Genomic DNA, 15,537 nt, shown 5'->3' with positions numbered 1-15,537 from the left:
TACTCCCCAGCGGGTCCGAAACATACAACACTAGGTCATTGGCAAAGAGCTACGCCCAAAGCTCCCTCTGTCTCCTCATAATCTCCTGCCACTCCGCCGACCCCCGAAGAGCCATCGTCAACGGCTCTATGGCCAGCGCAAACAATAACAGCGGGGATTGCCAATTTAGAGGGGATTATGGCGGGCACCCCTGCCTTGTTCCCTTATGTAGTTCGAAGCTCTGTGAGCTCATATCATTCGTCCGCAAACTCGCTCTTGGTGCCACATATAGCAAGCGCACCTATGCCACAAACCTCGGCCCAAACTCAAACCGTCCCAGAACCTCAAACACGCACCGCCACTCCACATGTTCGAATGCCTTCTCCGCGTCTATGGACACCACTGGTACCAGGGCTCCCGATGGATTCATGACTATATACTTCCCGCCAACAACTTATCCAGTACTTTCACATCAGTATTCAACAGTAATATGCGCCTATGCAACCCACATTCCACTGGGTCTTTCCCCTTTTTGGGGGATTAATGTAATCACTGCCTGCGTCACCATCTCCGGCAGCTCCCCCTTCTCCAACGCCTCATTAAACGCCCCCAAACGATGCGAACTCCTTATAAAATTTCACTGGATATCCATCCGGCCCTGGCGCCATCCCCAACTTCATACTCCTAATATTATCTAGCACCTACTTCACCCCAGGGGCTCCTCCAGTGCCTGCCTCTTTATTTCCTCCAGCTGAGAAAACTCCAGCTCATCCAAAAACTGTCTCATGTCCCCCTCTTCTCCCACTGGGTCCGCCTTATACAATCCCTGAAGTCGACCATTTGGCCCTTCGAACCTTCTCCGTCATTCAACATGATCATGCTGATCCTCTCTCTCTAAACCCTTCCATCTCTAAGCCATTCTCCCACGCTCTCCCCATTCCCCTTGATGCCTTTAGAGTCTAGGGGCTGGATTCTCCCAAAATGAGACTATGTCCCCATTCCGGCGTAAAAACTGTGGAGTTTTACTCCCGAAATTCTATTAAAAAGTTGAACTAATTCAATGCTCTGCCGGGGTCTAGCAGGGACCCGGAGTAAATCTCATAGCTTTAGCTGCGGATACAGGCCCCCGCACTTCCGGTTCGGAGTCCGCACGTGTGCACGGCTCCAGCGGCCATGCGCAGTATGTCGCGAAAACCCCTGAGAAAACCCCTCACCCAGTTTCGGTCCCCTCTCCCAACTATTGCCCTTGAGGAGTTGGTGGGTGTCACAACGCCCTGGGCTAGTGCGTGGTCAATTCCAGCCCCACTTGACCCGGAACCGCAATGCAAGTGAAATTAGATGTTATTTTAAAATACCTGAGGCCCTAGTGGTTAGCACCGCTGCCTCATGGCCCCGGGTCACTGTCCGTGTGGAGTTTGCATATTCTCCCTGTGTCTGCGTGGGTCTCACCCCCACAACCCAAGAAGTTGAGGGGAGGTGGATTGGCCAGGCTAAATTGCCCCCTAATTGGGAAAAAAAAAGAATTGGCTACTTTAACATTAAAAAAAAATTAAAATACCTGAAGTCCATGGCTACAATAAACTGCAGTCACCAGATTTGTACCTTAGCACAAGTAACCTTTTATTATGTACAGTATTATAATTAAACTGGCAGAAAAATGTAACTGAGTATCTAATACCCCCTTTCCAACCCCCCTTTCTAACTATCCCCACTCTTGATATATACACACACACACACACTCAAAATACAGAGGGGAAAGGCTGATTGAGAGATTAAGAAAATATTTAAAAAAAATAAATTTAGTGTACCCAATTCAATTTTTCCAATTAAGGGGCAATTTAGCGTGGCTAATCCACCTACCCTGCACATTTTGAGTTGTGGGGGTGAAACCCACGCAAACATGGGGAGAATGTGCAAACTCCACACAGACAGTGATCCAGAGTCGGGATCGAACCTGGGATCTTGACACCGTGAGGCAGCAATGCTAACCACTGTGGCACCGTGTTGCCCCTCAAGAGGTTAAGAAAATATTAATTAAAATAAAAGGATAAAGAATCTTTAATTCACTAGGATGGCTTCCAGTTAATGCCTTTCTGAAGTTCAAGCTTTCATTCCGGTATTTCTTCCTTCTAGGCTTCATATGGTTTTTCTCTGGCATGTTTGTCTACTTTCTCTCTAGACTCGGGATTAGTTAAAATTTACAGCATAGATGTGCCAGACATTCACTGGTTTTTAGGACACTAAAGCTGTTCTTTACTTCAGCAGCGAGAGAGAGAGACTGTCCCTTTCACTTCCAAGATCTAAACACTTCTGCCCAGTTCTCTCAAAGAGCATCACGCTGGAACCAGTCACTGACTGTTGTCAGGCAGAACATCAATTGCCAGTCAACTAATCAAACCAACTTCCTCCAAAGCTGGTTCCTAAGATTCACCTGGCGCCGATGAGTCTGTTTCTCCTCTCCAAAATATAAAACCTAGGAACACAATGTCCTGACCAAGCAGGCTGCTTCAGCCTAAGTCCTTTGCTTAAAGGCAAATTCCAAATATGGGTCCACGAACCAAAAATAATAAAATAAAATGGGAACAAAAGAAATAAACAGGAAGGACTCTTATAGTGGTGAGCTGTTGGGCAGCATGGTGACGCAGTGAGTAGCACTGCTGTCTCACAGCGCCGAGGTCCCAGGTTCGATCCCGGCTCTGGGTCATTGTCCGTGTGGAGTTTGCACATTCTCTCCTTGTTTGCGTGGGTTTCGCCACCACAACCCAAAGATCTGCAGGCGAGGTGGATTGACCACACTAAATTGCCCCTTAATTGGAAAAAATGAATTGGGTACTCTTAAATTTATTTTAAAAAACATAGTGTGAGCTGTCTTCTTCTGCTGCTTCAGTCCTTGAGGTGTAGGTACACCAACAGTGCTGTTAGGGACAGAGTTCCAGGATTTTGACCCAGTGACAGTAATGGAACGGCAATATATTTCCAAGTTAAGATGGTGAGTGGCTTGGAGGGGAACCTCCAGGTATCTGTTGCCCATGTCCTTCTCGACGGTAGCAGTCATGGGTTTGGAAGGTGCTGCCTAAGGAGCCTTGGTGAGTTTTTGCATTGAAAAATAAGAGCTCATGTTGTAGGGGGTAACATATTAGCATAGATAGATTTGTCATAAATGGATCTTTTTCTGGTTGGCAGGATTTGAAGAGTGGTGTGCCACAGGGATCAGTTTTGGTGCCTCAACTTTTTACAATTTACATAAACGACTTGGATGAAAGAACTGAAGATATGGTTACTAATTTTGCTGACAAGACAAAGGTGGTACACACTGCTGCCACTGTTCGTTGGTGGTGGAGGGTTTGAATGTTTGTGGAAGGGGTACCAATCATGCGGGCTGCTTTGTCCTGGATGGTGTTGAGCTTCTTGAGTGTTGTTGGAGCTGCACTTATCCAGGCAAGTGGAGAGTATTCCATCACACTCCTGACTTATGTGTTCTAGATGGTGGACAGGCTTTGGGGGAGCCAGGAAAGGAGTTACATGCCATAGGATTCCCAACCTCTGATCTTCTTATGTAACCAGAGTCTTTATATGGTTAGTCCTGTTCAGTTTCTGGTCAATGGGAACCCCCAGGAGACTTTTGCGGCTATGCGGAGCTAAGTCGCACGTTCGGCAGCTCCCGACAGAAACAGACTTTTGGGCTCTTTTTAGGGCCCCCAGCGGCATTTGTTCGACGGTTCCCAGTGTGGGAAGGTGATGGTAACATTTCCCCGGCACTGTATGGATTGGACCAGGAGTCGAGCGGTGAAAAAAGTAGTTTTGGAGCAGCGAAAGGTGCGAGGGAGGAAAAGATGGTGGCGGGTGGAGACCAGGCAGCGTGGGCGCAGTGGTCGCAGGAACAGCAGGAGTTTCTCCAACGCTGCTTCACGGAATTGAAGGCAGAGCTGTTGGAGCCGATGAAGGCTTCAATAGACAAGCTGCTCGAGACCCAGAAGGCCCAAGGGGCGGCAATCCGGGAGGTGCGGCAAAAGGCCTCGGAGAACGAGGACGAGCTCTTGGGCCTGGTGGTGAAGGTAGGGGCGCACGAGGCGATGCATAGGAAATGGCAGGAGAAGTTCGAGGACATGGAGAACCGGTCGATGAGGAAGAACCTGCGGATTCTGGGTCTCCCGGAGGGAGTGGAGGGGTCGGATGTTGGAGCATACGTGGTCACGATACTGAACACGTTGATGGGCGCGGGGGCCTTCCCAGGGCCCCTGGAGCTGGAGGGGGCCCACTGAGTCCTGGCGAGGAGGCCCAAGCCCAACGAGCTGCTGCGGGCGATCCACCGCATCGTGGACAGGGAGTGTGTCCTAAGGTGGGCAAAGAAGGAGCGGAGCAGCAGGTGGGAGAACGCAGAGGTCTGGATATACCAGGACTGGAGCACTGATGTGGCCAAGAAGAAGGCCGGGTATAATCGGGCTAAGGCGGCTCTGCATCGGTAGGGGGTGAAATTTGGAATGTTGCAGCCGGCGCGACTGTGGGTCACTTTGAAGGACCGCCACCACTACTTCGAGACGCTGGAGGAGGTGTGGACCTTTATCCAGGCCGAAAAGTTGGACTCGGATTGAGGGTCAGTTGCGAGGGGATGTCGAGAGGGGATTGATGTGATTGTTGTGTTTTGGGGGAATGTTCTGTTCTGTTTGGTACTGTTTTCTTTTTGGGTGCTGGGTGAGGTAGGGTGAAATGGTTTGTAGTGGGGGTTTGGTGAGAGTGTGGGCGTCGGTGGTTGGAAGAGGGGGCCCCATTGGGGGGGAGGGGAGGCCCAAGGTGGGGGAGCTGGGATCAGGCCGAGAAAGGGAGCTGTGCCTGAGGGGGCGGGGCCGGCTTGCTGGAAAGCGCGGGTTTTTCCTCCCGCGCTAGGGAAGGAAGGGGGTGGGGTCAGGGGGAGGGGTGGTGCTGGAGAGGAGCGCCCACTGATGGACAGGAGGGGGGTGGGGGTGGGGGGGAAAGATTCTCACACTGGGGTGGTCGATGGCATGGCGGGAGCGGCCGGGGTCAGCAGGAGTCAGCTGACTTACGGGAGTGCTATGGGGGGAGCAACACAGCTAGGGGGGGACCTAGCTGGGGGGGGGGGGTGCTGCTGCATTGGCCAAAGGGGAGCTGGAGCCTGAAGAGTCGGGGCGGGGGTCTGCCGCTGGGGGGAACGGAGAGTGCGGCAGGCGCGGGCACGCAGCTGGCCTAGAAAGGGAGATGGCTAATCGGCGAGGGGGGACGGGAGCCCCCTGATCCGGCTGATAACTTAGAATGTGAGAGGCCTGAACGGGCCCCTGTGTTCGCGCACCTGAAGGTACTGAAGGCAGATGTGGTCATGCTCCAGGAGACGCATTTGAGGGTAGCAGACCAGGTTAGGCTGAGAAAGGGGTGGGTAGGGCAGGTTTTCCACTCGGGGTTGACGCAAAGAATCGAGGGGTGGCGATTTTGGTGGGGAAGCGGGTGTCGTTTGAGGCGCTGAGCATCGTGGCAGACATTGGAGGTAGGTACGTGATTGTGAGCGGTAAGCTGCAGGGTGTGCGGGTGGTTGTGGTGAATGTGTATGCCCTGAATTGGGACAATGCCGGATTTTTGCGGCGCATGTTGGGCCGGATTCCGGACCTGGAGGCAGGGAGCTTGATAATGGGGGGAGGGGGCTTTAATACGGTACTGGATCCAGCATTTGACCGCTCTAGATCCAAGACGGGTAAGAGGCCGGCGGCGGCCAAGGTGTTGAGGGGGTTTATGGACCAGATGGGAGGAGTGGACCCATGGAGGTTTGTTAGGCCGGGTGCCAGGGAATTCTCTTTCTTTTCCCACGTCCATAAAGCCTACTCCCGGATTGACTTCTTCGTTTTGAGCAGGGCGCTGATCCCGAGGGTGGAGGACACGGAGTATTCGGCCATAGCCATCTCAGACCATGCCCCGCACTGGGTGGAGCTCGAGCTAGGGGAGGAGAGGGAGGCCGCCCGCTGTGGCGCCTAGAGGTGGGTTTGCTGGCGGATGAGGAGGTGAGCGGGCGGATCCGGGGGTGCATTGAAAGATACCTAGAGGTGAACGATAATGGGGAGGTGCAGGTAGGGTGGTCTGGGAGGCGCTGAAGGCGGTGATTAGGGGAGAGCTAATCTCCACTAGGGCCCACAAGGAGGGGAAGGAGAGGAGAGAGAGGGAGAGGTTGGTGGGGAAGATTTTAAGGGTAGATAGGAGGTATGCAGAGGTCCCCGAGGAGGGACTACTCAAGGAGCGACAAAGCCTCCAGGTCGAGTTCGACCTGTTGACTACCAAGAAGGCGGAGGTGCAGTGGAGGAAGGTACAAGGGGCGGTGTATGAATACGGGGAGAAGGCTAGCCGGATGCTGGCGCACCAGCTTCGGAAGTGGGAGGCGGCAAGGGAGATTGGGGGAGTTAGGGATAAAGGGGGGAACACGGTGCGGAGTGCGGTGGGAATAAATGGGGTATTTAGAAACTTCTATGAGTGGCTGTATGGGTCTGAGCCCCCGACGGAGGAGGGGGGGGATGCGTCGTTTTCTAGACCGGCTGAGGTTCCCGAGGGTAGAGGAGGGGCAGGTGGCGGGGCTTGGGGCGGTAGGGCTGGAGGAGCTGACTAAGTGGCTGGGGAGTATGCAGGCGGGGAAGGCACCGGGGCCAGATGGGTTCCCGGTGGAATTTTACAGGAAGTATCTGGACCTGTTGGGCCCACTACTAATGAGGACTTTCAATGAGGCGAGGGAGGGGGGCCCTACCCCCGACGATGTCCAGGGCTCTGATCTCATTGATCTTGAAGCGGGACAAGGACTCTTTACAGTGTGGGTCGTATAGGCCAATCTCGCTCCTCAACGTGGATGCGAAGCTGTTAACGAAGGTGTTGGCTACCAGAATTGAGGACTGTGTTCCGGGGGTGATCCACGAGGACCAGACGGGTTTCGTGAAGGGAAGGCAGCTAAACACCAATGTGCGGAGGCTCCTAAATGTAATCATGATGCCTGCAGTGGAGGGGGAAGCAGAGATAGTGGCGGCTATTGATGCGGAGAAGGCCTTCGATAGGGTGGAGTGGGGGTACCTGCGGGAAGTGTTGAGGAGGTTCGGGTTCAGGGAGGGGTTCGGTGGCGAGTGTGGCCACAAATCTGAGGAGGTCGGAATACTTTTGTCTGTACCGGGGGACGAGGCAGGGGTGCCCCCTATCCCCCCTGCTATTTGCTTTGGCAATTGAACCTTTGGCGATGGCTTTGAGGGAGTCCAGGAATTGGAGGGGGCTGGTGCGGGGGGGGGGGGACGGGACACGGGACACACCGGGTATCGCTGTCTGCAGACGACCTGTTACTGTATGTGGCAGACCCGGTGGGGGGGATGCTGCCGGAGGTGATGCGGATCCTCAGGGAGTTTGGAGACTTTTCCGGGTATAAGCTCAACACAGGGAAGAGTGAGCTATTCATGATACACCCAGGGGACCAGGGAAGGGGGATAGACGAACTTCCACTGAAGAGGGCGGAAAGGAGTTTTTGGTACCTAGGGATCCAGGTGGCCAGGAGCTGGGGGCCCCTACACAAGCTCAACTTGACGAGGCTGGTGGAGCAGATGGAGGGGGAGTTTAAAAGGTGGGATATGCTGCCACTCTCCCTGGCGGGTAGGGTACAGTCGGTGAAGATGACGGTGCTCCCGAGATTCCTTTTTATATTCAAGTGCCTCCCAATCCTGATTGCTAAGGCCTTTTTTAAACGGGTCAGCAGGAGCATCATGGGATTTGTGTGGGTGAAAAAGACCCCGAGGGTGAGAAGGGTGTTTCTGGAACTGAGCAGGGACAGAGGAGGGCTAGTGTTGCCTAATCTGTGTGGGTACTACTGGGCTGCCAATGTGGCGATGATACGCAAGTGGGTAATGGAGGGGGAGAGGGCGGCGTGGAAGAGGCTGGAGATGGCTTCATGTGTGGGCACGAGCCTGAGAGCGCTAGTGACGGCATTGCTGCCGCTCCCGCCGACAAGGCACACCACGAGTCCAGTGGTGGCGGCGACCCTCAAAATTTGGGGGCAGTGGAGACGCCACAGGGGGGAGGCAGAGGCTTCGGTGTGGTCCCCGATCCGAGAGAACCATTGGTTTGTCCCGGGGAGAATGGATGGGGGGTTCCTGAGCTGGCACAGGGCAGGTATTAGAAGGATGGGGGACCTGTTTATAGATGGGACGTTTGCGAGCCTTGGGGCGTTGGAGGAAAAATTCGGGCTCCCCCCTGGAAATGCCTTCAGGTACATGCAGGTAAGGGCGTTTGTAAGACGGCAGGTGGGGGAATTTCTGCTGCTGCCAGCACGTAGGATCCAGGATAGGGTGCTCTCGGGGGTGTGGGTTGGAGAAGGCAAGGTCTCGGCGATCTACCAGGAGATGCAGGAGGAGGAGGAGGCCTCGGTAGAGGAGTTGAATGGTAAATGGGAGGCGGAGCTGGGGGAGGAGATAGACGAGGGTACGTGGGCGGACGCCCTGGGTAGGGTAAATTCTTCCTCTTGCGCCAGGCTTAGCCTGATACAATTTAAGGTTCTGCACAGGGCACACATGACTGGGGCAAGGCTGAGCCGGTTTTTTGGAGTGGAGGACAGGTGTGCGAGGTGTTCGGGGAGCCCAGCAAATCATGCCCACATGTTCTGGGCGTGCCCAGCACTGGATGGGTTCTGGAGGGGCGTTGCGAGGACGGTGTCTAAGGTGGTAAACACCCGGGTTAAGCCGAGCTGGGGGCTCGCACTATTTGGGGTATCGGACGAACCGGGAGTGCAGGAGGCGAAAGAGGCCGGTATTCTGGCCTTTGCGTCCCTGGTAACCCGGCGGAGGATTCTGCTACATGGAAGGATGCGAGGCCCCCAAGCGTGGAAGCCTGGATCAGCGACATGGCAGGGTTCATTAAATTGGAAAGGGTAAAATGTGCCTTAAGAGGACCTGTGCAAGGGTTCTTCAGGCAGTGGCAACCGTTCCTAGACTTTCTAGCGGAGCGTTAAGAGGTGGTCAGCAGCAGCAGCTACCCGGGGAGGGGTACTTTGTGTTTACTACTGTGTTTATTATCGTTTGATGGGGGGCTTGTATATTGGGGGAATACGTGACATAGCTATAAGATGTTTATTTATGTGTTCTTTGTTTTTTCTTATTTCTGTAAGGGGGGGGGTTGTTGAAAATATGTAAAAAATTTGAACAACAATATTTTTTTAAAAAGGGAACCCCCAGGATTTTGCTGGTGGAGGATTGAGCTTTGGTAATGCCATTGAATGTCAAAGGATGTTGGTTAGATTCTCCCTTGTTGAAGATGGTCATTACCTGGCACTTGTGGGGCAAATGCTACTTTCCACTGTCAGCCCAAGCCTGAATATTTTCCAGGTCTTGTTACATTTGGCCATGGACTGCTTCAGTATTTGAGGTGTCGCATATGGTGCTGAACATTGTGCAGTCATCAGTGAACATCCTTATGATGTAAGGAAGGTCATTGATGAAGCGGCTGGGCCTAGGAACCTGCCCTGAGGGAGTCATGGAACTGAGGTGATTGACCCCCAACAACACAATTATCTTCCTTTGTGCCAGGTGTGATCCAACCAGCAGAGGGTTTCCCCCCTGATTCCCATTGACTCCAGTTTTGCTCCTTGATGCCATCCTCAATCGAGAATGTTGAGGGCAGTCACACTTACCTCACCTCTGCAATTCAGCTGTTTTGTCCATGTTTGAACCAAGGCTGTAATGACGTCAGGAACTGAGGGATCCTGGCGGAACCCAAACTGAGCATCAGTGAGCAGGTTATTGCCAAGCAAATGCAGTTTGATAGTGCTATTGATGATCCCTTCCATCACTTTACTGATGGTTGAGAGTAGACTGATGAGATGATAATTGGCCAGGTTGGATTTGTTCTGTTTCTTGCATACAGGATGTACCTGGGCAATGTTCCATATTGCTAGGTAGATGCCAATGTTATACCTTGGCTAGGGGAATGGCAAGTTTTGAAGCACAAGTCTTCAGTATTATTGCCGGAATATTGTCAAGGTCCATAGTATGCGCGATACACAGCTAGTTATGATGTGTCGATATGCAGGTCATGAATAGCTTTTGCGAAAGTGAAGGAACCCTTCAACGTGTTTGTGGAATACTCATTCAGAGCTGGTAGCAACTCACTCAACCATTGGACAATTCATGTTGTGCAGAACCAGTCATAGATAAGGTAGGGCATAATGGGACATTATTTTTGTGTGTCTTGGACAGTCTGTACATATATGGGCATAGTTAAGAATGAAAACAAATCCTATATATACACCACAAGGCAACTCATTACCCAGGAAAGTCTACCAAAAGTTTTCATAATTTGCTTTTGAGCAGAGCTGTGTGGTCATGCGTGGTGGGTACGAATCTTGACAGGTCATTAAGAACAGTGTGCATTTTGTCAGTATAGCCACACTTGTGAAGGATGACAATTCCAGTTCCTTTGTTCAACTTTCAAATATGTATGCCTAGGTTGCCCTTTGAAGCCTTGCATGTGAAAATGCAGCATGACAACAATGAAGTGGCTGTGTGCACGTTTGACATTGCAAGCATATTCAGTAATGTGCTGCTCAAGGAAGCCACAGATATTTGCACCTCATCACGATATCATGGCAATCTAGACAGGCCGCCATGCTCTGAATCTATATTAATTAACCCTATGAGCTTAGCAGCTCACGCAGTTGAATTCTGCTTTAATGACACTATTAAATTAATTAAATTATGTATGTCCAAGTAGATTGTGTTGCCATGAGATCCCATCTAGGGCCAGCTCTCACTAATATTTTCGTCTGTTTCCATGAGAAACCTGCTTTGATGGAATGACTCAAAAAATTCAGAACATAATTTGTGATTCCACGATTGTGCAGAATTTTGTGAACAATCCTGCGTTTTCTAGCTTACTTATATTTGCTGGAAGTGACATATATTCATATGCATGGTCCTGTCCTCTGCAGACAAAAATAATGTCCAGTCACGGCATCTTTTTTGAATAAACAGAAGCATGAGGATAATAGCTCCTTGGTGCATTCACCATGGCAACGTCTAGACCAATCAGAACCGATTTGTCAACCAATCAGCACCGCTTTTCACATGCAGTATAAATTATTGTCCCTTTGTAATTTTGGTATTGATGCACCTGTTCTGATGAGTGCAAGATGAAAATCTTCGACTGCATGACTTTTTTTCAGCAATCTTTAGGTTCTGTACTACCAAGTGACTGCTAATGATACCACAAAGGGTAAAGTGCTATAAGTGTCTGGGCCGAGTGACTGATGGACAAAGAATCCATATCTATTTCTTTTTTTAAAAAAATTTAGAGTACCCAATTCATTTTTTCCAATTAAGGGGCAATTTAGCATGGCCAATTCACCTACTCTGCACATCTTTTGGGTTGTGGGAGCGAAACCCATGCAAACACGGGGAGAATGCAAACTAAACACGGACAGTGACCCAGAGCCAGGATCAAACCTGGGACCTTGGCGCCGTGAGGCTGCAGCACTGATCACTGCGCCACCGTGCTGCCTCCATATCTATTTCTTATCGCATTTGTAAATGTTATATTTTTCAGTCACATGCAGATTATTTTAATTCATGCAGATTGTTCAATTGCAAACCCAGTTCATGCATTTCTGGTATAACCATTGGGGCCTAACTTGGTCAGTAACAACTGTTAGTGGAAAATATGTTGGGGACTAATATGTATTACTAATACAAGAGGTTGGATATACAGTAACCCATTTTGCTCATATATGTGCGTTTGGACTGCACTAACTCCGATTCCAAGAATTGTTTTGCTCTCTGGTAACAAGCACTGGTAACTTTGTATAACATTGAAAAGTTGACCATCCACAATTTTATGTTATCCCATTTCCTTTCTTGAGTTCCCACCAGCAATCCACCCGGCAAATCTTTTTCAAGTGATATTCTGCAGCTAGCCACTAGGAGGTGTGCAAGAGTGTCCTTGGGTGATCCTCTGTGATTATATTCTGCGCTTCCTCCCTGTGGAATAATGTTGTGTCTCTACTCAGCACTTGTGATGTTAGCGCATCAGTTGGGAATTCCAGACACCAATGATTGTTTTATCGTCAATGGGATAGTATATTGGAGCTCCAGGGCTCAAAGAACTGAAATGGATTACCTTTTTAAGAGGATCTATGGGGATGGGGGGATAGTAGTATACCATTTAAATTGAATTGTCACTAACTCGGAATATTTTTCATAAAGCTGAAAATGTTAAATACATGGGGCGCGATTCTCCATCTCGCCGCACCCGTTTTCTGGTGCGGCATGCCCCCGCTGGCAGTGGGATCCTCTGTCCCGGCAGCTGGCCAATGGGGTTTCCCATTATGGGCACCCTCACACCATCGGGAAATCCGCGGGCGTGAGTGCGCTGCCAGCGAAGTGGAGGATCCCGCCGATGGAGAATCCAGTCCCTGAGATTTAGCAGTTACCAAATAATTATTTTCCCATTGTGACACTTCAGCCTAAGTATAAATTTTACAGAACAGACAACTGTTTAATTTTCCAGCAATATTTAAATCTCTAATTTGCATTGTAGTGCACCAGTGTGATAGAACGTGGAGTCAGAAATGGGGCTCGGTGTCCTGTGTTTTATCATGCCTGTGCCAGCTGTGCAACTGGAGCTATCCACTCTAATCTTATACATGATATATGTAATAATAATAATAAGCGCTTATTGTCACAAGTAGGCTTAAATGAAGTTACTGTGAAAAGCCCCTATTTGCCACATTCCGGCGCCTGTTGGGGGAGGCCGGTACGGGAATTGAACCCGCGCTGCTGGCCTTGTTCTGCCTTACAAGCCAGCTGTTTAGCCCACTGTGCTAAACCAGCCCCTGGTTATATATTTATCTTTTTCAAATAATTGTGTTTCTGATTTGATCACTTACAAATAATAAACCTGTCTCAAAGCATTTCTTAACAAAAATAAGCAAAAGCTTATCTTCATAATTAGTAATGTGAGAAGAAAATTGTAAGAACTCAGCAGCTTTGAAATGCGACTGCTGAGAATGATTTTAATGAATTGACTAATTAGACAAAAATTGAATAGTGTGAATTGAACCAGTTATCTTTTTGTATATCTTTGCTTGTGTTTAATAAAATGTTCAGCGAAGAATAGATGATAACTGGAGTGCGGTTCTCCTATTAATTGCTAAATGGCTGCGGGATGCTTTTTATTCATCGAGGCAGTTAAGTTTCATACAGCTTACCATGAAATCTTACACACTGGATAGTACTTATGAATTTAATTGGTCATTTTAAATTTTCAGGGAGAAAAAACACTTTGAGTGCGGAAGAGATGGCTGAATTTTATAAGTCATTCCTAGACACAAACTACAAAAAGCATGTGAACTACAATAAGTAAGTAAACCTACTGATTATTTTTAAATGTGTAATTGCTGGATTGAGTTTATGAAGAGGGATAAGAATAAATTGGGAGAGTAATAGACTATTAAAATGTAATTCCAGGGAACAAGGAATAAGGTTACTGTAATCAGTCATTCAGTGATTAAAGCTACGTACATATCGTGATTAAAAATAAATAAATAACCCATCTTCACAACCTACAGGTACCCCATCAATATTGAGACCTACCCCATACATCTGACAGCCTCAGGCTTAAATAGAGCATTTCTGTAGAATTGTGGTGTTATATTCCTGAGTAAAGGATAAGACTGGCCAGGGATTGATAAGCAAGGGGATGATAGGTTATTGGGTGTGGAGGGGAATTAGGCAGGATGCAGGAATCCATTTCTTTTGTTCCACCAAAAGTAAATTGTAGTGAGGTGAACGATAATCATATGAAAATAAACAGAGGCTAATAAAATAGATTTTAAAGTTTGAGATTCTGTTCAAAGTTCTTCGTTTTAACTGTCGGCAGGTTATAAGTAAAAACATTTTGTGCTGCAAGGCAGAAAGGATTGTTCAAAATTGCATTACTCCACAGACTAAACTAGGTATAACATTGTAACATGATGAATGTTGTCTAATGAGTGAGTATTTTTTTCTATATTCTTTTAATCAGGGAATGGTACAAACGTAATTTTACTATCACGTGGTTAATGGGTCGAGCAGTGCTGCAGAGTGCCTGGAGAAAACTGAGATGGAGGAAGGAAGTCAGAGGATGAAGATCCCGGATCCTGTAAACAGTCTATTTGGACTCAAACGCTTAGAGTTGGAATCTAATTTTGCCATCGTGCTATTTAAGTTAAGCTTTAACTTTAGCATTGAACAGTAAATGTATCATATACAGAACTGTTATTAAAATATAATGTCTTTTCTGAGTTTGACTTGTGTATATATTTTTGTTTCAACCTTTATATTTATTCAAAAGGGAGACAGAAGGTGACAAACTACAGACCAGTAGAGGAGTAAGGGGTGACTTAATTTAAACATATAAGATCCTGAGGGGTCTTGACAGGGTGGATGTGGAGAGGATGTTTCCTCTTGTGGGAGAATCTGGAACCAGGGGTCACTATTTAAAAATCAGGGGTTGGCCATTTAAAATGGCGATGTGGCGAAACATTTTCACTCAGACGGTTATGAGTCTTTGGAACACTACCAGAGAAGGTGGTGGAAGCAGAGTCTTTGAATCTTTTAAAGGCAGGGTTGGATAGATTCTTGGTAAGCAAGGGGATGATAGGTTATCGGGGAGGGGGGGGGGGAGTTAGGCAGGATGCAGATTTACTATCAGATCAGCCATGATCTTAATAAATGGTGAAGCAGGCACAAGAGCTGAATGGCCAATCCTGCTCCTTGTTCGAACGTATGTTCAACAGCTTCCAATGGTATGATAAGTGATCACATAAGTTTTATCATGTGGGAACCCTTAAATGAATTACACAGTAACCAGAAATTCTTCTTTAACAAAAAATGGGCGAAAATCAATTTTCTGCCATGTTATGATGTCCAGTAACCAGTAACCTTTAAGCCATGATGTGGTGATGCTGGCGTTGGACTGGGGTGAGCTCAGTAAGAAGTCTTACAACACCAGGTTAAAGTCCAACAGGTTTGTTTCGAATCACTAGCTTTCGGAGCACTGCTCCTTCCTCAGGTGAAATAAGAATTCACCTGAGGAAGGAGTTTCTTACAGTAAACTTTAAAAAAGAGAAACACCAATTATTTACTAAAAGAATAAAACCTCCAGATTCCACAGTTTAAAACAGAATAATTTTTATGATGTAATAGAGCAAATACTAAATACTATCTTAGCTAACCCCCCATACCTAATACCCATAATCAACCTGAATTAAGAGGCAAATTGTGGTAGATTATAAACTATAAATTGCACATTAAATGGCAGACACAATCGGGCAAATTTTACCAATTGGCTCAGCAGTCCATTCAGCATATAGGTCATCAATCTAAATCAAGAAAGTCTTTCAAAACTCTGTCTTTCTCACAAAGAATTTGAACTCCTCTCCTAGAAGCTAGCCGTACTCCTGCCAATAGCAGCACACAGCCAACCCGAGTTCCATGGGCATAGTCTCCACCAAAAATGGCACTCTGTGGAATCTCCTCAACTTGGTCTGGATGTTGTAGATCTACCAGT

General features: G+C 48.3%; 1 protein-coding gene across 2 annotated transcripts in view; it reads left to right on the top strand.

Annotated features, from left to right (window-relative positions):
• Positions 1–14,269, top strand: part of coa8 (cytochrome c oxidase assembly factor 8) — a 30,905-nt gene extending 16,636 nt beyond the window's left edge. For both annotated transcript variants that reach the window (XM_072490184.1, XM_072490177.1), the window contains 2 exons: positions 13,256–13,346; positions 14,011–14,269. In XM_072490184.1, the coding sequence (XP_072346285.1) occupies positions 13,256–13,346; positions 14,011–14,113 (194 nt within the window). In that variant the 3' untranslated portion in view covers positions 14,114–14,269. The remainder of the gene's footprint in view (positions 1–13,255; positions 13,347–14,010) is intronic.
• The last annotated feature ends 1,268 nt before the right edge of the window (positions 14,270–15,537 follow it).

The sequence above is a fragment of the Scyliorhinus torazame genome, chromosome 2 (genome assembly GCF_047496885.1).
Source record: "Scyliorhinus torazame isolate Kashiwa2021f chromosome 2, sScyTor2.1, whole genome shotgun sequence".
NCBI classification, from domain to species: domain Eukaryota; kingdom Metazoa; phylum Chordata; class Chondrichthyes; order Carcharhiniformes; family Scyliorhinidae; genus Scyliorhinus; species Scyliorhinus torazame.
Note: the sequence above shows the minus strand (reverse complement) of the source record. Positions and strands in the feature narration are given on the sequence as shown.